At 48.5% G+C, this 20232-nt stretch overlaps 2 protein-coding genes across 2 annotated transcripts in view; both read right to left on the bottom strand.

Annotated features, from left to right (window-relative positions):
* The window catches only part of LOC144936482 (myotubularin-related protein 5-like), a 97210-nt gene extending 87376 nt beyond the window's left edge, over positions 1-9834 (bottom strand). Inside the window, exon 1 of the mRNA XM_078863576.1 lies at positions 9545-9834. Coding sequence (XP_078719702.1) covers positions 9545-9602 — 58 coding nt within the window. The 5' untranslated portion in view covers positions 9603-9834. The remainder of the gene's footprint in view (positions 1-9544) is intronic.
* Positions 9835-18074: 8240 nt separating this feature from the next.
* LOC144936439 (uncharacterized) lies at positions 18075-20213 on the bottom strand. Its single transcript, XM_078863490.1, has one exon. The coding sequence runs from the start codon at positions 20211-20213 to the stop codon at positions 18075-18077; it is 2139 nt and encodes a 712-aa protein (XP_078719616.1).
* Between the last annotated feature and the right edge of the window lie 19 nt (positions 20214-20232).

Here is a 20232-nt window from a genome sequence, read left to right as displayed (position 1 = left end):
TTCAACAAGGCATGTACAACAAAAGTAAATGTTGTATCAGGTTCACTGCATATGACAGGAGTGGTGAATGATTTATGTTTGCAGCGGAGATTCCCTGCCAACACTGAATATCAAAAATGTTTTTCAAAGATCACCGTTAACAACAAATTGGTGTTAGGTGATGCTCACCTCCGCTGGCAGTCGAAAGGCTGTGATGAAAATTTCAAATTCTATAAACCATTTTTATTTTACCGGGTGAGACCCACCCATTGAGCTATATAGCTCTTTTTCAGAAGCCACCTGACCACAAATGATAGCTGAACGAAGTGGCTTATAATGTGGAAATATATAGCAGACAAATACTCTAATACCCATGATCCTAAATGTGGAGAGAAAAACAGGGGGACCTGGAGAAAAACCCACGCGACCAGAGGGAGAATATCCAAACTCAAAAAATACAGGAGTCGGGGTCAGGATTGAACCCACAATCTCCCGCATACCAGGTAAGAGAGTTAACATCTCGCCACCGCAGAGATCAGTATCTCTAGGAACGTAAAGATTATTCCCCTTCCCTCCACCAAGCGAATCAATGAATTGTCACAATTCTAGGTCACGATTTGATTAAATAAAATATTCCTCTCATTTGGTCTCAATGCTTCTGTCTTGCTTGTACAGTTTTATCAACTCCATCAAAGGCTTGGGTAAGACACGTAGCCTAGAACGGATGATGGAAGATAGTAAAGACAAACAGCAGAGTGGCAGCCAAGGAATGGAACACATCTGAGAGGACATCCGTCAAGCAGATGGAGTGCTGAGATCAGTTCATGTGCAGGTGCTGTTTGAATTGTTGCATCGCAAGATCACGAGAGGTGGCGACAGTTGATCACGGTTAATGATGATAATGACACAAAGATTAGAGAAAATATGTAAGTTAGAAACACATTTTTGACCATAACTAACATAAGTGGGCTTGGAAAGGACATATCTGAAAGGGATGACGGTTAGCGATCACGATTAACAATGGAGTGGCAGCCAAAGGGAGTGAACACGCCTGCAAGGGCGACCACTGCGGAGATGGAGCAATGAATTCAGCTCATGTGGAGGCGAAAAATGTTTTGTTGCATCGGAGAGGCCTTCATCCAGCAGTGGAATAGCCAGGTCTGCTGACGACGATGACGTTATTGCATTCATGAATGTGTTACAAGGTTACAATTCCTTAAAAAAAAACACTCTTAAGTATTTCTAAACATAGTAACGCGTAGATCAATGCACTTGATCCATTACTGCGTATTATTAATATTTAATACGAAAAAGCGAATTTCGATGTAAGGGCAGTTCTGTAAAAGGTCAGCACAATATATTCATTCTCGTCAATCTGAAATATTTTGACTGCTCTTGGCAAGAAGGCAATATTATCCAAAACGCTCATCTTGCCGAGCTAACAGATGCTGCTACCGGTAATGCACGGCAATATTAAACACCATTACCAAATAACAGCCTGTGATCAAATCAACTTGGATGCACCGTCACATCTCGGAACCTAATCTGGTTTGAGACTGAATAGTGTTTGGATGGGCGACCGCTGTGAATAACAGCTGTTATAGGCTGCCAGGCTACAACAGATAGCAAAACTCATTATTGTGCTGCACTTCTATGCTCCCGCGTATATGCTTCCCCGTCGTCATCCACCCGCATTGACCAGCGTTGTGAAGTATGGTTAAATAACCATCGCGACCCGCACATCATAGGGAGGTGCTCATCCAGCAGTGAAGTGACAAAAAGAACTGTACAAGCACCATCGTGTTTTGTTCACCCAGGAAAGTCTCACCGAGCATCATGGCTCCTTCTCATGAGGGTCCTGCTTTCGAATGTCCGGCTATCCATTTATTGAAAGCGATGAAACTGCACGGATAAAACCACTGAACAACACAGAAATCTTTAACCCCGCAGTGTAGATGGTCCGTCAGACACCTACTTGATAAACTGCCCTCTTACAGGCAACTCGATACCCCTATGGTCAGGTCAATCTCTGTGTGATCCACCAACCCTTGCTACGGGTTGCATGTTACACGTGTGAGCACTGGTTAATAAGAAACCTGGACGAGTGGTGCCGAGGTCAGATCTATAAACTATAAAAATGCCGACCAAGGGTCAACTCAGCCCATCATCATCACCACTATCTATAAAGGGCTTCTAAAATAGGTACCACTTTGCGTAAACTGGGCCCTGCTATAGGAATGCAGATTTTCCATCATTAGCTCTAGGCCACAAGCAGACATACGTGGTGCCCTAATCCTCATATAAGCACGGAGAGAATGTGACTTTGACAATCAGTCAATAATAGGCGGCACAGTCATGAGCACACACGCCATGACGCTACATTGCTCAGCTGCGAACGCTGCAGCCCCTTGTCGAGCGTCACAAATCAATCGTGGGTGGGGTCACGGTCTCCTCTTCTGTTCCCCCTGTCTGCAGGAGGCATGCCCTTTTCACCCACACTTCCGACTTTCTGTTTTCACTTCTTGTATGCGCACCTGTGTCGCACTGTCTGCGTGGAGTGGCGGTAGAGTGATCAGCGTACTGAGCTACGGACCCGCGATCCGAGTTTGATTCCCGACCATGGCCAACATAAGATGCGGCCACTTGCTCCACACGTGGAGCATGAGGACCAGCACAAATTATGACTGTGGCCACCAAAACTCAGAGAATCGCCCCACGTGCCGAACTCGTGCCCTGAGAGATGAATTCAGGGTGTCATCACAACCGCTCACTCTGCCTCGCCTGAAGCTGCTGAATGGGTTTTTAACCTCGACATCAACACAACTACAACTGCTTCCCCAGCAACACGCAGAAAAAAAGTGGTTGTGTGACATTTAAACTGGTCCTGTGCTTCCTCGAGGTCGACTTGCCACGAGTATCTGTTAGCGTGTGCGTGTTAAAGATTAGCACTAGGGAACGGTGGTACTTACCACTCTACCCCTTGTGTGCCTTACAGGCATTAACAGGTGTTCGCCAACAGCACTTGCCCGAACATTATGTTAAATGACACAAGGGGGATCTTTGTATTCATGTATTTTGCTTCTGTAATGTATGTGTTGCATGCCATATCCACGGTGCCTCAGTGTGAAATATAATAAGTAATTCACATGAATATTAATTCATTCTTGAACAACGCAGTGAATCATATACGTTAGGACCAAGAGGCAGTTAGTTACAGGCAGATGAAACAAGGAAGGTTTGGAGCCTCCTGGACTTAAACAGCGGCAGGGAGTCGAGAGTTGAAAATAAATTCACGTGTTTATATCAGTAAATATTCCATAGATTCATACCACTATACATGTCGTGAGGATCACAATGGAAAGGCAGGAACTGATTTGAGAATAACAATAACATTTCCCCGAAACATGGAAGCGATGAATTGTTACCTCCCAAATGGTAGTGCGGTGCTGTGTGCGTCTACCGAGGATGTGACATCGATGCATTTGTGCAATGATTAAAATAGCCTCTTTTGCTCATGGACACACGCATCAAATGGCACCTGTCAGAATCAGATAGTAACGATTCGTGCAAACTATGCGCAAAGGCACGCAAATGTTACAATTAGACTAACGGAGTGAACAAAACGAGGGAAATTGTGCAAACGAGACGGTAATATCAAGACTAAAATAGTTCCTTGTAATGAATCAGCAGAGTTAATGGAATCGCTGTATGGGGGGTGAAACATCACATGCCTAATTTCAAATGTGCAAGTTTAATTGTTAACACTAAGCATACACGTACAATGTGTCGTGTATGAATTTCCATCGCAGTGTGTATGTATACAGTGCTTTGATATTAATTAAATGGAGTGTATCATATTTAGCATTGTGTGTTGGAGACGTACTTTTACACGTAATTTTTGTTTTGCTTCTGTCATTTTTCAGACAAATGCCAATCCACTGTTGGATTAAGCTCACCCCCCCCCCTCCCACTGCACACATCATGTCAGTCTGGGCTGTTTGTCCATACTCCATGTTGGTCAGTGCAGTTTGGTGAGGGAGGGGGCTCAAGACCGGTTTAGATTATCACTTGTCACTGATGTTAGCCGTGGCCAGGAATCGAACTCAGGTTGGTGGGGTTCATTGTGCAGCATGCTAACAATTGTGCCACAGTTATGCATTTACACATCACACCACATGAATTACTCTATACAGTACACCGAAGAGAACATTACAGACTGAGTGTTTGCATACAATAATGAATGAGTACGGTGTCTTAAACGAATCATATTTTCTATTGGTTAATTGCTGAACACAACTTGAGTTGGTTTTGAACTCGATAAGAATCAACAATAAGCCACAAAACATACAACTTGATATTGGAGGCCTGCCAGCAAAAAGGATGTAGATTTTTATATATTTCTGAAAGTCAAATATATGCCTATTATTGTACAGCAATGACAACCTACTATTCACTGAAACAGCGAATTACTTTAATTATAAAAACTTGGCCAGAGTTTGGTTCAGTGAGAAAATAAGTAGTGCTCCAAGTCATGAGATCCCATCATAATCGGTCCCATCAATAATCATAATTCGTCGTGGGATACTAAAATAGGTACGGGTCCCTGCTGTACTTTATATTGCTATTCAACATGGGCTCTTCTGTGGTAAATAAAATGATTACCACTTTGTGCAAAATCATCAGTGGTTGTGAGACGAATAGCCTGTCCCCACCATCTTCTTGGTTCTTTCGGTAAAGTCACGTAGAAGGGAAATAATAAAATAATAGAAATAAAACGTAATAAAATACAATTCTCATGACGTTTCGGCCACAAGACGCTGTCTTTCCGACAGACCTGTTCTTCACCTGAGGACGGCTGCTTGCGTTGTGGCCGAAACGTCGTGAGAATTGTATTTTATTATGTTTTATTTCTATTATTTTATTATATCCCTTCTACGTGACTTTACCAAAAGAACCAAGAAGATGAATCCCTGCAGTCACGAAAGCTTTAAATCGAAATGTTCCCACCATTTGAACATGGAATTTCCATCACTGTGTATGTGTGCATTCACTTGTATCTTGGATATGTGTGACGGCATATATGTAGGTATTTGGAGCGTGGGCATGTTAATGTGTTGTGTGTATGCAGTATATGTGGGAGTCTGTCTGGTATGTGTCCTTGTCTTATGTGTTGATTGTGCCTATATTTCTGTATGCGTGTGGTACATGGCCGTGCATATTTTTGTAAGTGTGTGTTGTGTGCATGCATGTGTCTGTGGGCAAACACATCTAATATATATGCGGTAAGGACAGATTGATGCAAATTCTAATGATGTTCTGTTCTACAGGGGCTAGGAAGTAGAAATTTGCCACAAATATTGTCGACGCTTATAACCTAACAAATTTCACAATCTACATGATCCAATTTGGATCAACCAAAGTTCAAAATTGCATTCTCCTGCTAAGCACTTACAAATATGATTCCCACCATCAGCGAAACCAAGTAATTCACCTTCCGTGGAGTGAGACAACTCACGCCGGAAAGCCCCTTTAGAATTTCTCTTTTGTACGAATACACTGTACATCCACACACTCCGCTAGGCACGGAACAGGACACGGCAGTTAACCTCAAACAATGGCATCACAATTCAAACCAAATGATTTCCCAGAGCTCCTGCCGGAAGGGTCCGTCGCTCATCAATGCCCGCCCCGAAGCGGGTTCAACATTCCCTGTCTCACAGACACTTGACACGCACAAGGCAGCAATCGCAAACACATTCACGCTGGAGTTCAACAGCTGACAAGTCACCGCTGAACAAATACAAGAGACATTAATACACTGCCCACAGCTTGTAAGTGGGCAGTTTTTTTCGAAGGGCAGTAACACTGCCGCAGACACCAAGACAAAGCTCGCCCTGTGTAGTGGCACACACTGTTGGGGCAAACGTTGTAAGAGAGCAACCTTTAAGGCTGGCACCGCACGCACGCACGTGGGTGGATGGGTGGTGGTGGTGTGGTCAGAACCACTTTTAACCCACCTTTGTCTCCCCCAGTGCTCATGTTTACACGGTGCATTCGCTGATCTTGTGCGGCTACTTGTTTTTTTTAACCTCGGAGAGGATCACTATCAATTTAGATGCCATTTTCCACCGATGCTTTAGATACCAGTGGCCACTGATGGCATGGAATCAAAGCTCTTAATGCCTTTGGCTTCGCTTTTTGCAGTGAGCTCACCGCTGTAACAACCACGACTCCAACCGCTAACGCGTGAACACGTAAAGGCAAAAAGAAAAGTTGGCAACCACTCGCATACAGTAAAGTTTGTTTTTTGCCGCCTCAGCGAATTCTGATACTAAAAATAGATAAGAGTGTTTATTAAGTGGTTTGAAGGAAATAACATTGTGTCCATCAGGCTTTGGGGGCCTCAGAATAATAAGGTTTGTCGGAGCAAGGTAAACATTAGAGGCCAGCTCCACACGGTCACTGCGAGTGCATTTCACGCGTATCTTTAGGGGCTCGTCTGGAGAGTTCACAAGAAATTCGTAATAAAAGCCACATGCAACCACACTGCATTATGTAAGTGTCCATGCGAACGATTGTGGGACCTCATCCAGGTCTCCCTTATGGAAAGGTAATGATCCTCAATGGACTCTGGTCCGGTTAAAGAAGGCATACTGAATATCATGGCGAGGATAAAAATAGTGTTGGGCAGAGCTCAACTACATTGGTGGTTCTGGGCCAGTGGTGGAGATTCGACATTCTTATGGCAAGGGAATAGTCGATAAACGTACAAAAATAGACGATGTGTGTTTGTACATTAAACAGGGTGGGTAATAAGTCCCTGTGCATGAAAGCAATATGATTAACCTCGTGAAGATAAAGGGCATGGAAGACTTCCTTCTTAATACCGTATATACTGTCCACAGTACTTCTCAAAACTACAAATTCCAGGAGGAAGAAGGCAAAGAGTGGCATTCGTCTCAGAAGAGTAAAAAAAATAATGTCAACTCAGATGGCTAGGACATATCGGATCGGGTTAGCGGTAGCCATCTCAGACCAGCCGAGAGCAACGTAGACTCAGATGGACAGGGGGATCTGTCGTAAGGAGAGAGGAACCACAGCTGACGGTAAAGGTGATGCACATGGGAGCACCAGGGTGGAGATGGAGAGGTAGGCCGAAGTGAGAGGCGCTTTCCAAGTGGTGAAACAGGACATGAAAGACGGTGGAGTGGATGTTGAGATGATAGCCCTGGACAGGAGTGGACAGAGAGGGGGGCCAGGATGGCAGACCTTACCACGTGAGTGGGGGAAAAATGCAAGCAAGAGGATTTTACAATTTTTCGGAATTTTCTACCTGTAGTTAAATGCAAATGCTGTGTAATTATGGAACATTCGCCATCATAATGACAACCCTGGCATAACCCACATGAATGGGAAAAAATGCGAGAAAGAGGATATTAGAAATTCAGATCATTATTTTTACCTGTCGTTAAATACAAATGCAGTATGAATATAGAACATTCACCATCACAATCACAACCCTGATATGAACCTGATGGCATGTAATTAAGGCAACAGGCGGCCAATATGCACACGCACACGTAAATAATAATGCAGTAAAATCCATACATGGCCCAGCCAGTGTCCCACAAAGACAAAATTCGTACACGCAACGACATTTGCACAACAAATGCGTCAGATACGAGCCGGCCACTGTGTGTTAAAGTCCATTGTGTGCATTCCATTGTGTGCATGTCATTACCTGTGACATAGGCTGTGTCGGGTGGTGGCGGGTTTAACGACACATTTATATTTACGCGATCTAACCCAAGAAAACCTCTATGACATAAAACATTAGTCGTTAAAGCCTACGTGTTAAATTGCTTAGTATACATAGTGTCATGTTGCAGTATGCATGTGCATTATAGTAAATGTTATGCATTATTGTACGTGTTGACTATACACACCAGTGTGTATGTTCTCGCATGTATACACGTGTGTGTGTGTTTATATTGTGTGTGTTTATACACACACACAATGCAATACACAATGAATGTATATTACAGCAATGCATTCATGTACGTATTCCAGCGAGGGATATGCATGTGTGTGTGACACCACGTTTGCAACATCGTGCTATGGCTACACACGTGTTACGCGTGTTCATCATGTATCGCATCTTGTATTTAAGTTGATGTCTGTGCACCATACCTGTCAACCCCTTATCAGTGCCATACCTTATCACAGATCAATTAACACCTCATCGGACACCCCGTGCCCCTTATACATCTCAAGGTTCATCCTGCAAAGTGCCATCGCAAGGTAGAGACGCACAAATATAATTGTTTTGCCCGTATTGAAGTGGCTGTGTACGCCTTGTGGACCCGAAAACTCTCGTATGGGGTGACATGATGCACGTGTGTGCACATGTGTGTGCACATGCATGTTGTGTGTGACCTGTCACTTTGTGTCACCACTGCTTCCGGCCTCGTCTGTAATGCTGCATCATCATCATCACACGTGATAACAGTGTGCATGCCAAATACCTATGGGTTCATATAATACTGTGTATTATATGTACGCATGTATGATGTTTACATGTATGATGTTCTCATGTATGATGGATGTATCTGTGTGTGTGAGTGTGTTTCACCCTTTCTCCCAATCTCGTATCCATCAAACACGTGTTACTGTACCGGTGAACGCCTCAATAAAGCATTACATGTGGGGTAGCATGTGTGTGTACACGACATGTATGAGCTTGTAATGCGTGTGTGTTGTGTATCTGTGTGTGTTGTGTGTGGGGTGTCGGTATGTGTGGGTGTGGATGTGTGTTGTTGTGTGTTGTGTGTGTCGGTGTCTGTGCTGTGTTTCGGTGTCTGTGTCATTGTGTGTGTGGGGTGTCGGTCGCTGTGCTGTGGTGTGTGTGTGCTGTATGTGGTGTGTCTGTGTGTCAGTGTCTGTGTGTCGGTGTCTCTGTGTCGGTGTGTGTGTGTCGGTGTGTGTGTGGATGTGTGTGTGGATGTGTGCCGGTGTCTGTGTCATTGTGTGTGTGGTGTGTCGGTCGCTGTGCTGTGTGTGCTGTCTGTGGTGTGTGTATGTGGTGTATGTGTGCTGTGTGTGTGCTGTCTGTAGTGTGTGTGTGTGTGCTGTGTGTGTGTGCTGTGTGTGTCACTGTATGTGCTGTCTGTGGTGTGTGAATGTGTGCTGTATGTGGTGTGTGTGTGTGCTGTAGTCTGTGCTGTGTGTGTGTGTGCTGTCTGTGTGCTCTGTGTGTGTGTGCTGTCTGTGTGCTGTGTGTGTGTGGTGTGTGTGCTGTCTGTGTGCTGTGTGTGTGCTGTGTGTGTGCTGTATGTGGTGTATGTGCTGTGTGTGGTGTGTGTGTGCTGTCTGTGTGCAGTGTGTGTGTGCAGTGTGTGTGCTGTGTGTGCACTGTATGTGCTGTCTGTGGTGTGTGGATGTGTGCTGTGTGTGCTGTATGTGGTGTGTGTGTGCTGTGTGTGTGCTGTGTATGCTGTGTGTGCTGTGTGTATGTGCTGTGTGTGTGTGCTGTCTGTGTGCTGTGTGTGTGCTGTATCGGCGTCACCTTTGCTGCCGGCCTCGTCGTATTCCACAACGACAAAGTAGTCTGCGAGTCTCGCCATGAGCTCCCCGTGGGCTCTCTCGCTCCTCCTCCTCCTCGTCTCTCTCCTCCTCCTCGTCCTCTTCGTCCTCCTCGTCGTCGTCGTCGTCTCTCTCTCTCCTCGTCGCGGGGCTCATCGCCCAGCCGGCGAGGAGGAGGAGGAGAAAGGAGAGGACGAGGCGGAGGCGGCGGCGGCGAGCGGTGGAGGAGGCTGAGAGGGGAGCGGAGCGGACATGGCGAGGGATGGGGGTGGGGGGGCGAAGGATGGGGCGAGGGATGGGGGGGGATGGAGGGGGAGGATCGGGGGGGGGATGGAGGGGGGGAGGGGGGGAGGGGGATGGAGGGGGGGAGGGGGATGGGGGGGGCTAGGGATGTGGGGGGCGAGGGATGGGGGGGGGGGTTGGGGGGTGCGAGGGATGGGGGGGTTGGGGGGGGGCTAGGGATGTGGGGGGGGGGGCGAGAGATGGGGGGGCGAGGGTTGGGGGGGGCGAGGGATAGGGGGGGTTGGGGGGGGATGGAGGGGGGGGATGAGGGGGGATGGAGGGGGGGGGATGGGGGGGGCGAGGGATGGGGGGGTTTGGGGGGGCTAGGGATGTGGGGGGGGGGCGAGGGATGGGGGGGGGCGAGGGTTGGGGGGGGGCGAGGGATAGGGGGGGTAGGGGGGGGTGCCTCCAGTGGCCGCCACGCAAAGCCAAAGGTCCCCCGTGTAGCCCACCGCAGCGCTGTTTGGGGGCAAGTGCAGTTCGGACGGAGCCGATTGCAGCTGCTGCTTTAAGATCAGCATCACGCATCAGCGAAGGAGGGTGGGGATGGGGGTGGCCAACACCACGCACGGCCGCCTTTGTCTTCCCGGTGCTGGTACTCTTTTAAGGATGAGTCCATACCTGGTCAGTGCCCCTACATTATTACAGACCATTTCAGACCTTATTGGTCACCCCGTGCCCCCTTATACATCTCAAAAATTAATCCTGCAAAGTCCCATGGCGAGGGAGAAACACAAAGAAATAGACAATCACCACTACTACAATCACCACTCGCTTTATTACAGAACAATTCAGATCTTCATCCTGCAAAGTCCCATGGCAAGGGAGAAACACAAACAAATAGACAACATTTATTAAAACGGCTGTACGCCTCCTGAACCTGAAAACTTAATTTCCCAGTGGTACAAGAATACGGGCTAAACCGTATGGGTTGACATCTGTGTGTAAGTCGGCCGAGGGAGGACCCAGAACCGGTTCAGATATTCGCTACTGATGTTGGTCGTGGGTGGTGAATAGAACTCGGGTAGCCCGGTTTTGCAGGGCGATGCGCAACCACTGCGCCACCGCTCCCCGTGAATACTCACAAAGCCAAAGAGCCCCCCTGTAGCCTGAACAGACTGTTGGGGCAAGTGCTGTTAGCGGGCACCTATGTGAAGGCCGGCACGGCACACGAGGTGGTGGGTGGCAGGCACCACGCCCGACCGCCGTTGTCTCCCCAGTGGCGATGTTTACTACACACCGCACCAGCTACTCATTTGAGGCTGAGTCGACTTAGAGGGAGGACCCTGGACTGATTCAGATCACCGTCACCGGTGTTGGCCGTGAACGGGAATCGAACTCGGGTCGCCGGGTTCGTAGTGCACCATGATACCCGTTGCATGACCGCTCAACACGCGAGGCTTTAAATTTCGTTGGAGCATTCCCAGGGCAGAGCTCAGGGAAATGCAGGGTGCTTCAAAAAAACTGTTAACACTTCTGAAAATTTGCAACAATGCCACAAGAAATGTGCCTCCTCCGGGCTCTGGAGACCACCTGGAGAAGATCCCAGGCACGCGTTGACAATGATGGCGAACACCTGGAGGCTCTGTGACTTTTTGAAGCTTTTAAAATACATTTGTTATCACGTTACAGTGTATTATCCGTTCTTTTTCCATTAAAACGATAGTCGTATAAAAAAAGTGTTAACATGTTTTTGAAGCACGCTGTATTTCTACCCCTCCTCTTCTGTCTAGAGTGGGGGGCGGGGGAGGGACGGATGTTCGGAGATTTTGTAGGTCCTAGATAATAGTACCGTACATTATTATAAAGAGGGGTTTTTGTTGTTGTTCTTTTAACATGTTTATTTTTGTATTATTATCTTGTTGGGGCATTTATATTTTAAACAATTGTTTTAGAAAACACAACTGGAAAATGTGATCCATCATGTCTCACCGTAAAGGAGCTATGCATAGAGTTTATGCGTGTACAAGTCTTGTTAAGATGATGGCAATGAATCATATATTGGCGAATGTCCCATTTTTTAGGCCAATATCTGACAAAAACGACCCAATGTCTCTCTCCATCGTAATGATGACATGTTTCGGCTGTTTCGTAAAAAAAAAGTGAACCAGGCTTCTTCAGAAACGGAGTGGAATGTCAATACAGTTGATAATCCAGTCATGGAAGATTGTCTTCTGACAATAACAACGATTTCTGGGACTGTTGACATTTCATGTTCCACACGGGTGCCTAGACTTTTGGCCATCAACCAGGAACGACCTTATGCACAGTCATACTCTCTGTGGCTATTACAAATACAATTATTAAAATATTCTCACCAAGTTTGTAACATTCGGTCCATCATTTTTCAGAACATTAGTCCCATCCACTAGGAAAAAATAGAGTTCATCCCTCTGTTGGGCAAAATGGTGGTCTCCGTTTTATTGGAAAGTAAATAAATTCTACAGTACTGACAAAGCTCACCTATAGGTGTGTGTAATTACAGAGAGGGCTCTTTGAATATAGTAGGAACATGACTACTCTTTTGTGATATTTGCATGTTTATTTTGTAACCGTATGTATGTTGAACTTCTTTCGCCCTTGTATACAGCAAATCATATATTAGCCACTGTGGAGATGATGTGATGCATCACGTCAGCTCATGAGCAAGACCGATTGTGGCATCACAGAACCGTGAGGATGGTGATGGCGCACAGTGAGGAAGCCTTTAACCTGAAGTGTATAGAGATCATGGCTGATGCTGATGATACAATTGTTTGTCTGTATCCTAGTTTATAATGTGAAATTAGGAGGCATCATCACAAGGTATTATCACACAAATAAAATTGCAGAATTAAATCAAACGAAACGGGAGAAATTAGGCGACTACAAGCCCTGAATTGTGGTGGCTGCAATTCATCATGCCCGATATTAATGCATTTGTCAATCAACCCCATTCTCATCACGCTTGGCTTCCATTGACTTGGACGTGTATCCACAGTCAAAGTATCACTTGTGGGGGAAGTAATAGCTGAGTGATAATTAATTGATCACGTGTGTAGTAAACAAGCGGGTGAGAAGCACAACACATCACGTGCATTGTACCTCAATGGAACATGAACATAAAGAAAACAGCTCCATATCAGAACAAATATTTTTCAACCCACCGTGGTATGTACAGTATGTGGGGTGTGTATCTTTACAGATATGTTAATGCCCACTTACCCTCTACACCAATTTAAGCAGTGGACTGCAGATGTTTAAATCCTTTCACCAAATATCAACATTTCTGTTTCAAAAATTTACCCGGATAGTTTCAATTCCGTTAGCAATCCACTGCTGGATGAGACCTTCCCCTGCTGTGCCAGTCATGGGTGTTGTTTATCCATATTTCACCACAATAGTCACTGCAGATGGTAGAGTACTGGGTCAGATATCACTTACCAGTGATGTTAGCCATGATCAGGAATCACACTCATGTCACCAAGTTTATAAAGCGGTGTGCTAACCGCTGTGACCGCCCCCTCGGATTACAATTGGCCTATAACGAGTACCTCGTGTTTTGCACCATTAGCGGTGGGTAGACAAAAGCAACCAGATGCTGACATTATGATTCCTCACAGCATATTCCCCAAAAGTCTGCATGGCCTTAACAAGATATTTGTCAGCATCTGCGGGGTTCCGTGTGCCTCTGTGCTGCTCTGTGTGTGGCCGTACCAGTCGCTGTTGCTTCTGGAGGCACTCAAGAGGCTTGGGTTTCTGTCCCGTGGCTCCCGCAGATGGGGATTTGGCCAGGGGACATAATCACAGCCTTCCCCCTCAGGGTCTCCAGTGCACATTCGACTTGTCCTACATGGCTTTATTGGCAAGCCTACATTTCGAGCTCGTCAGGCAGGCGAGGCTGCGGTTGGCCGGACTACATGGCCCGGATTATGTGGCCAGCGTGCCCCGCTATCACATGCCACAGCAGCTGTCACTTCTGGGGACCAAGCATCTACTGGCACAGAGCTGGGGTGGAGCGATGCACCAAAATCCGTGATGCACGTGGACGTGCCAATACCATTGCAGAATGACCATTTTAATTTATGCAATCTCCATGCTGGAGGTAGTGGTGGAGATGGGGTATGTGTATGCTGAAGGCGATGGTTATAGTGATGGTCGTGATGATGGAATTATGGCGGTGTTGATGGCGGTAGTTATGATGTAATGGTACCGGTGATGATGGTAGTGTTCATGACTGTGGTAATGGTGGTGGCCGTGGTGATGGTAGAGTTGGAGTGGTGACGGTGCTGTTTGTGTTATTGATTGTGATGTTGACGGTGATGATGGTGGCGGTTGAGAAACTGTTGTCGCACACTTTGCGCTTTTACACTGCGTTGTTCGTGCCCTGGCAGAATGGAGATATTTTACAGGAAGCCTTGCAACAGACGGTCAGGACCGCCAGTGTCAGGATCGGCATCTGTGGAGGAAGCTGAAAAATGATGCCGCTGGGCAGCTGGTGGTGGCTCCCCTCCACCAACAACAGGAGGCAGAGCGGCAACACTCGCAACAGCAAGCAAATGGCGGAAAGTAGAGGTGACAGGAAATGTATTTGGCACCAATAACTGTCGCCTGCAAAGCAATGTCTACTTCTGTCCCATGATGTCCTGTCACAGTGTGCTTTCACCGGATACGATGGTGACATCACCGAGACCATGGCCAATAAAGATCAAACGACCGCTGCACTCTTCTGAGACTTTGGCGGTGCCCATCTCTTTCAGTGGTCTTGGGTCAGAGGTCAAAGCTCCACATTCCTCTGGCGGGGATCGGTCTATCCGCAGAATAGACCCACTGTTGACTTCTTGAAGGCACTGAATCATGACCAGGTGGTGCTCATTTTCCTGTGGCTTTACCCACTCTAATTAGTATGCTCAGGTTTATACAATGGGATGCTGCTGTGGGGTAATGACTGGACTTGCAATCCAGAGGTCAATCTTTCAGGGCAGCAGTGGTAACAATGGTGCAAGTTTGAACTCCCCTCCTCCACCTCTGTCCACCTAGCTAAATAAAAGAGTACAGCACAATCAATCGATCGGTAGGTTCCCTGTGGTGGGATAAAGTGTGGGTGCTCCCAAGATGTCTCGCCAGTATGGAAGAGTAGGCCAACATACTCTCTAGAGGGGCTTTCTAGAGCTTCCTGTAGCACAGGCCCCTTTCGCTAGCAGTGGCTTGAACAAGCATTTGAAGGGCTGCACCTTTATCTTTTTACCATTTATTCTCAGATCTCCCTTGCAAACGAGGTCATTAACCTCAACGGGATTGCTACTGGTCACATGGATGACGCGCGTAAGTGAATGGTTAACAATGCAAACGAGTGTCATGTGACCACATACAGTGACTTGCCTATATTAGCATAGCATAAGTCGTGCGGTGAAGTATGGTCAATAACCCCCATGGTCCTCGATGGCGTGACGAGGCCCTAATCCAGCAGTGGAGTGACAAAATTGAGGTGCGTGACCATGTACGGTAATTTTCATGCACATTTCTGTGCATGCACCACAGTTACATTTAACTGGATTATGTAGAAAATGGTCAGGCTTCTTTGCAAAAAGATCTCATTTCCTTTTTGAGTTCCTCATTAAACATTGGGTTTTGGTCTACATTAAGGGAACAAAAACCGCCTTGCATTTAATTGTAAAATAGACCAACGCATCAACAAGTACACCATGCAATTCAGCTGTCGGCTTTTAAAAAAGAATAAAACCCAACACATTCGTCAACAGCATGAATGCACACACACACATACTTGCCGTTTATGGTAAATCAACATGTATTTAATAATAATGACTTGCCTCTGACCAACTAAACCGGGAGGTGCCCAATCTCAGCATCTAAGCTTGGTTGACCCCGGATAGTGCTTGAATGGGGGTGACCTCCACGCATGTCAAGTTGTCATCGGCAGCTGCGAGGCAGTGCTACATCGTGGTCAGCAGGGGTCAGAGTCCTGCGAAATGTATTGTATTGTACTTCTGTGCTCCCCACCTTCACCAACCCCCCAAAACAAGGTGAATCATGACCAATTAACCCCCGTGACCTGCACGGTGCGGGGAGGCCATCATCCAGCGGTGGATTTACAAAAGGGCATATCCAGTTACCCAGCTTGTTTTGGTGACAACAGACCGCAGCCACGAACAACAGCGTTAGTGTTGGGGTGGACAGGAGCCCAGTCAGCAGCCAGCCAGGAAACTCGAGGCGTAGATTATTTCAAATAGGCGTATGCTAATTAATTAACGACTTTTGGTCAAATTTCGATTTAAAGCTTTCGTGACTGCAGGGATTCATATTCTTGGTTCTTTCGGTAAAGTCACGTAGAATGGAAATAATAAAATAATACAAATAATACAAATAAAACATAATAAAATAATTCTCACGACGTTTCGGCCACAACGCAAGCAGCCGTCCTCAGGTGGAGAACAGGTTATGTTATGAAGAAAGGCTATTGCCAAAAGCTTATATTTAAGCGATTAATTTGAAAATAATGAAACAATTTACAGCTGCACGATGGCCCCCTCCCGTCACGTGTCAGTCACGGGGGTTGTTTGACCATACTTCACCACGCTGGTCAGTGCGGGTTGGTGAAGGTGGTGCCCAGGACCAGTTACAGATATTGTTCGCCACCAACGTTCGCCTTTGTCGGGAATCGAACTCAAGCCACTGCGCAGTGCGCATCGACCACCGCGCCACCAAAACCATCGAACGTTCCACTCTCCAAACGTTTCCTATGAACTTCAAATCTAGATGATTTCCTATGAACTCAGCAAACGCGTGCACTGCGCCCGCGTTCAGGTGCACGCAACGCATGCGTGCATGCATCGCTCGGGCTTCAGCTAAAGGCAGGGGGGGGATTTCGTTTTTTTTTTCAATGTTTAATTTCCGTGCCCTCTCCGAGCACACCTCACGCGCGCGGACTCGAGAGTGAGAGGCCCTTCTTCGATCTAGATTTGAAGAAGGCCCTTCTTCGTTCCACATCGCCGCACGTCGCAGGAGCCGCGCGCACTCGGCGAACGAGCCATCGAACGAAGACGGCGGTCACCGCATCGCGCGCTATCAGATGCGCTCCCACGGCCGTCTGGAACGCTCTTCCTACCGATGTTAGGAAGCCACCGGAGCTGTGCACTTTTAAATCATCCGGATTGACAACTCGTTTCTTTAGAACTGCTTGTTGTGTTTAGTTTGTTGTCCTTCCCCCCGCACCTCCGATTAGCACGGTTGGCTGCGTATAATGCGACTTAAGTTTAACGTATTGTACGTACAATCGTGCACTCGATATTTCATTCGAGGATGGACGACACTGGCAGCCACGTGAAAGTGTCGCCTGCTCACACGAACCCGGCGTGCGTGGCCGGGATAATCATCTTCGCTGGCGTCCCAGAACCAGCGGCACGAGTGTCAGTTACTCCTTTAGGACAGCTCCTGATGGTATATGGCAGTTGTTATAAGGGGCCGTCCATAAATGACGTCACGCGATTTTGGATGATTTTTGACCCCCCCCCCCCCCTTCGTCACACGACGTCACAAAAAGTCAGACCCCGCCTCAAATACGACGTCACAAGCTCTGCCCCCCCCCCCAAAAAAAATTAAACATGCTTCAAATCGCTTTAAACTATTGTCATTGGAGTGCGTATTTAATGTGGCGCTATTTAATTAAGTAGAACCTGTTGTCTATCTATATATATAAAATCGCAAATCTGTCTGTCTGTCTGTGTGTGTGTCTGTGTGTCGCCGGACCATACGCAGTTTCATTGGACGGCGGTTGCCCCTGGCAACGGGTAGCGACGCATTCGCTGCCGGGTGGACGCCATTTTTAATTCCCGTTAAAAATATGCGCACGCATTTGTGGTATAAACTCAATATACCCAGCGTTGCCCGGGGGGGAAATACATTTAAAATCTTATGAAAACTTTCAAACATTACATACCAATGAAAAAACAACTGTGTAATTACTTTTAAACCCGACGCGCCAAGAATCGATTCACTGAATCGCGCAAAGGAATCGAAGGTTGTAGATTCCTTTACATTCGGACTAGGGGTCGGCACGGTTTGAACCGACTCAAACTGGTTTCAAATTGAGCAAACCAAACCAAACCAGCGACGACTGAACCAAAACAAACCAAAACCAAACCAAACTAAGCTAAACCAAACCTCTTGAGTTGGCTTGAACCGAAAAGATGCGCGGCAAACAATATTCGCATTCAATACAAATATCAAGTGTATTAATCGCTAATTTCTACGCAGGCTTTCTTCATATTGAGATTCACTAGCAAGTACTGGACGACGATGTCGTCCACAGCCATCTCCTCAAGCTTGGCACGCCCAATGTCCTTGAACGCAGTGTGGTAGTTCAATGGCAGTGAAACCCCAACACTAGGCAACATCCGCGCCCACGAGCGCACACACATCTCGGCCTTGAACGTGCACTTGTGCAGGTTTGGTCGGTCGAGAAAGGAGCGCTTGGCGGCCGAGTTTGCTCTCTCGGAGGGCACGGACGACGCCGGGATAGGCAAATAGTCGAGGGCCACGCGTCGTAGGCGCGGGTACTTGCCGCCGTACAGCTTCCACCACTCGACGACGTCCATGCTCAGGTCCTGAGTCGGCTCAAGCAGGAAGCGGTCGACCTCGGAGGCGGCGCCGTCATGAGCGTTGGGCGCGTAGACCATGTCAAAGAGGATGTTAATGCCGCCACGCGGCGCCGCCTTCGGCGCCGCGTCCGTCGTCAACGCTGGGTAGCGCTGGTTGAGAATGTCCGTCATCATGTCCTTGATATTGCTGTACTCGGTGCTCGAGGCCGCGGGCTTGGGGTGGCGCAGGTCGAGAAAGCGGGCGACGCGGCTTGGTTCGGACGAGAGAAGGTCGCTGTACTTGACCATGTAGTCGGAGATGGTCAGGGCGGCCGAGCTCACGACCACATGAGGACTCGGGCGGTGGGTCATGCAGTGGCTCAAGAGAGCCTCCTGCGCCGTGATGGCGTTCGAGATGGTGCAGTATTCCTCGGCGCCCATGGCATCGGAGATGGCCGCCGGCTTCTCCAAGAACTGGCAGAGCAGCGCCGCCTGCTCCCACTGCTCGTCCGACAAGCCGGCCTGGCTCCGCGACCAGCCGGGCTCAAGGCAGATGGCGTCGATCACTTGGCGCTGCCTTAGCGACGCCGTGAGCATCACGTACGTGCTACCCCAACGTGTGACCACGTCGAGGCAAGGCGGCTGCAGCGGGCACTTGAGGTAGTGCCGCGCGAGCGACGTGTAGGCCGCCCTCTTCGTCTTGCTCTTGCGGATAGCGCCGAGCGTCGCGCGGAGGCTGCGCAGCAGTGTCTCGAACGCGCCGAATGAGGCCTTGACGCCGAGGTTGACGCAGTGCGTGATGCACCGCAAGCAGCACGTCGAGCGCAGGTTGCTCCCCTCGAGGAGCGTGAGGGACTTGGCGGATGCGACGGCGTCAGAACCGCTGTCGGTGACGACGGCGAGCAGGCGCGGCCACACGCCAAAGTCGTCGAGCAGCTCGTGCAGGCGCTGCGCCATGCGCTTGCCCACGCCTTCGCCCGGGGCCACCCAAAAGAAGTCAATGATGCAGTTGCAGATGGAGAACGACGCCGGGTCCATCCAGTGGAGGGTGACCGAGAAGAAGCCGGTCATGGCGTCGTTTGTCCAACCGTCGTAGGTCAAGGAGACGCAAGAGCCAAAAGTAGTAAAGTACTGTAGCACGAGTAGCTTGAGGACGACATACATCTCGAGCATGCGGCGCTTGACCGTGCGCTCAGACTTGGGCTCGTAACCCGGGGCAGCTCGTTGAAGAAGAGTCGTAAAGGGATCCGATGTTACGTGTTTATGGCCTAGACCACTCGTCGCGATGTACTCGGCGACAAAGCTGTCCATGGCCTTGCTCGCGTGCGCTGACATGGGCGTGGCCATCTTGGACTGCACGAGCAAACCCTTCCCCGTCGGCGGCGACGTGACGACCGTGGGCGACTCGGGGTCGACGATCCCATGGGTCTTGAGATGCTTGATACGGGTGCCCGAGGAGGTGGAGCCCGCGTACTGGAGGGTGCAGATCTTGCAGGCCCGGCTCTGCACGTCGCCCGCGGCCTGGCTCGTCTCAAAGTACTCGTCGTGCCACAGCGCTCGGGACACACGGGCCTTCTTGGGCTTGGGCTGCGTCGCGGTCTGCAGCGCTGCGGCGCCGAGGGTGCGCATGAGGCTCTGCCGCGTGTCGCCGCGCGTGGCGTCCGGGCTCTCACGTTCGCTCGCCATCGGCTCCTCGTCGCTACCGCCGTGTTTGGTCTCTTCCACGTCGTGGGTGAGATACCTTGTGATGCTGGAGCCGCCGGGGATGGCGCCGTCTTGAGCCGCTCGAGCCATGGAGATGCAATTGCAAAGT

Source organism: Lampetra fluviatilis, chromosome 16, assembly GCF_964198595.1.
Source record: "Lampetra fluviatilis chromosome 16, kcLamFluv1.1, whole genome shotgun sequence".
In the NCBI taxonomy this organism is placed as follows: Eukaryota; Metazoa; Chordata; class Hyperoartia; order Petromyzontiformes; family Petromyzontidae; genus Lampetra; species Lampetra fluviatilis.
The sequence above is the reverse complement of the archived record's forward strand: the minus strand, read 5'-3'. Positions and strand labels throughout refer to the sequence as shown.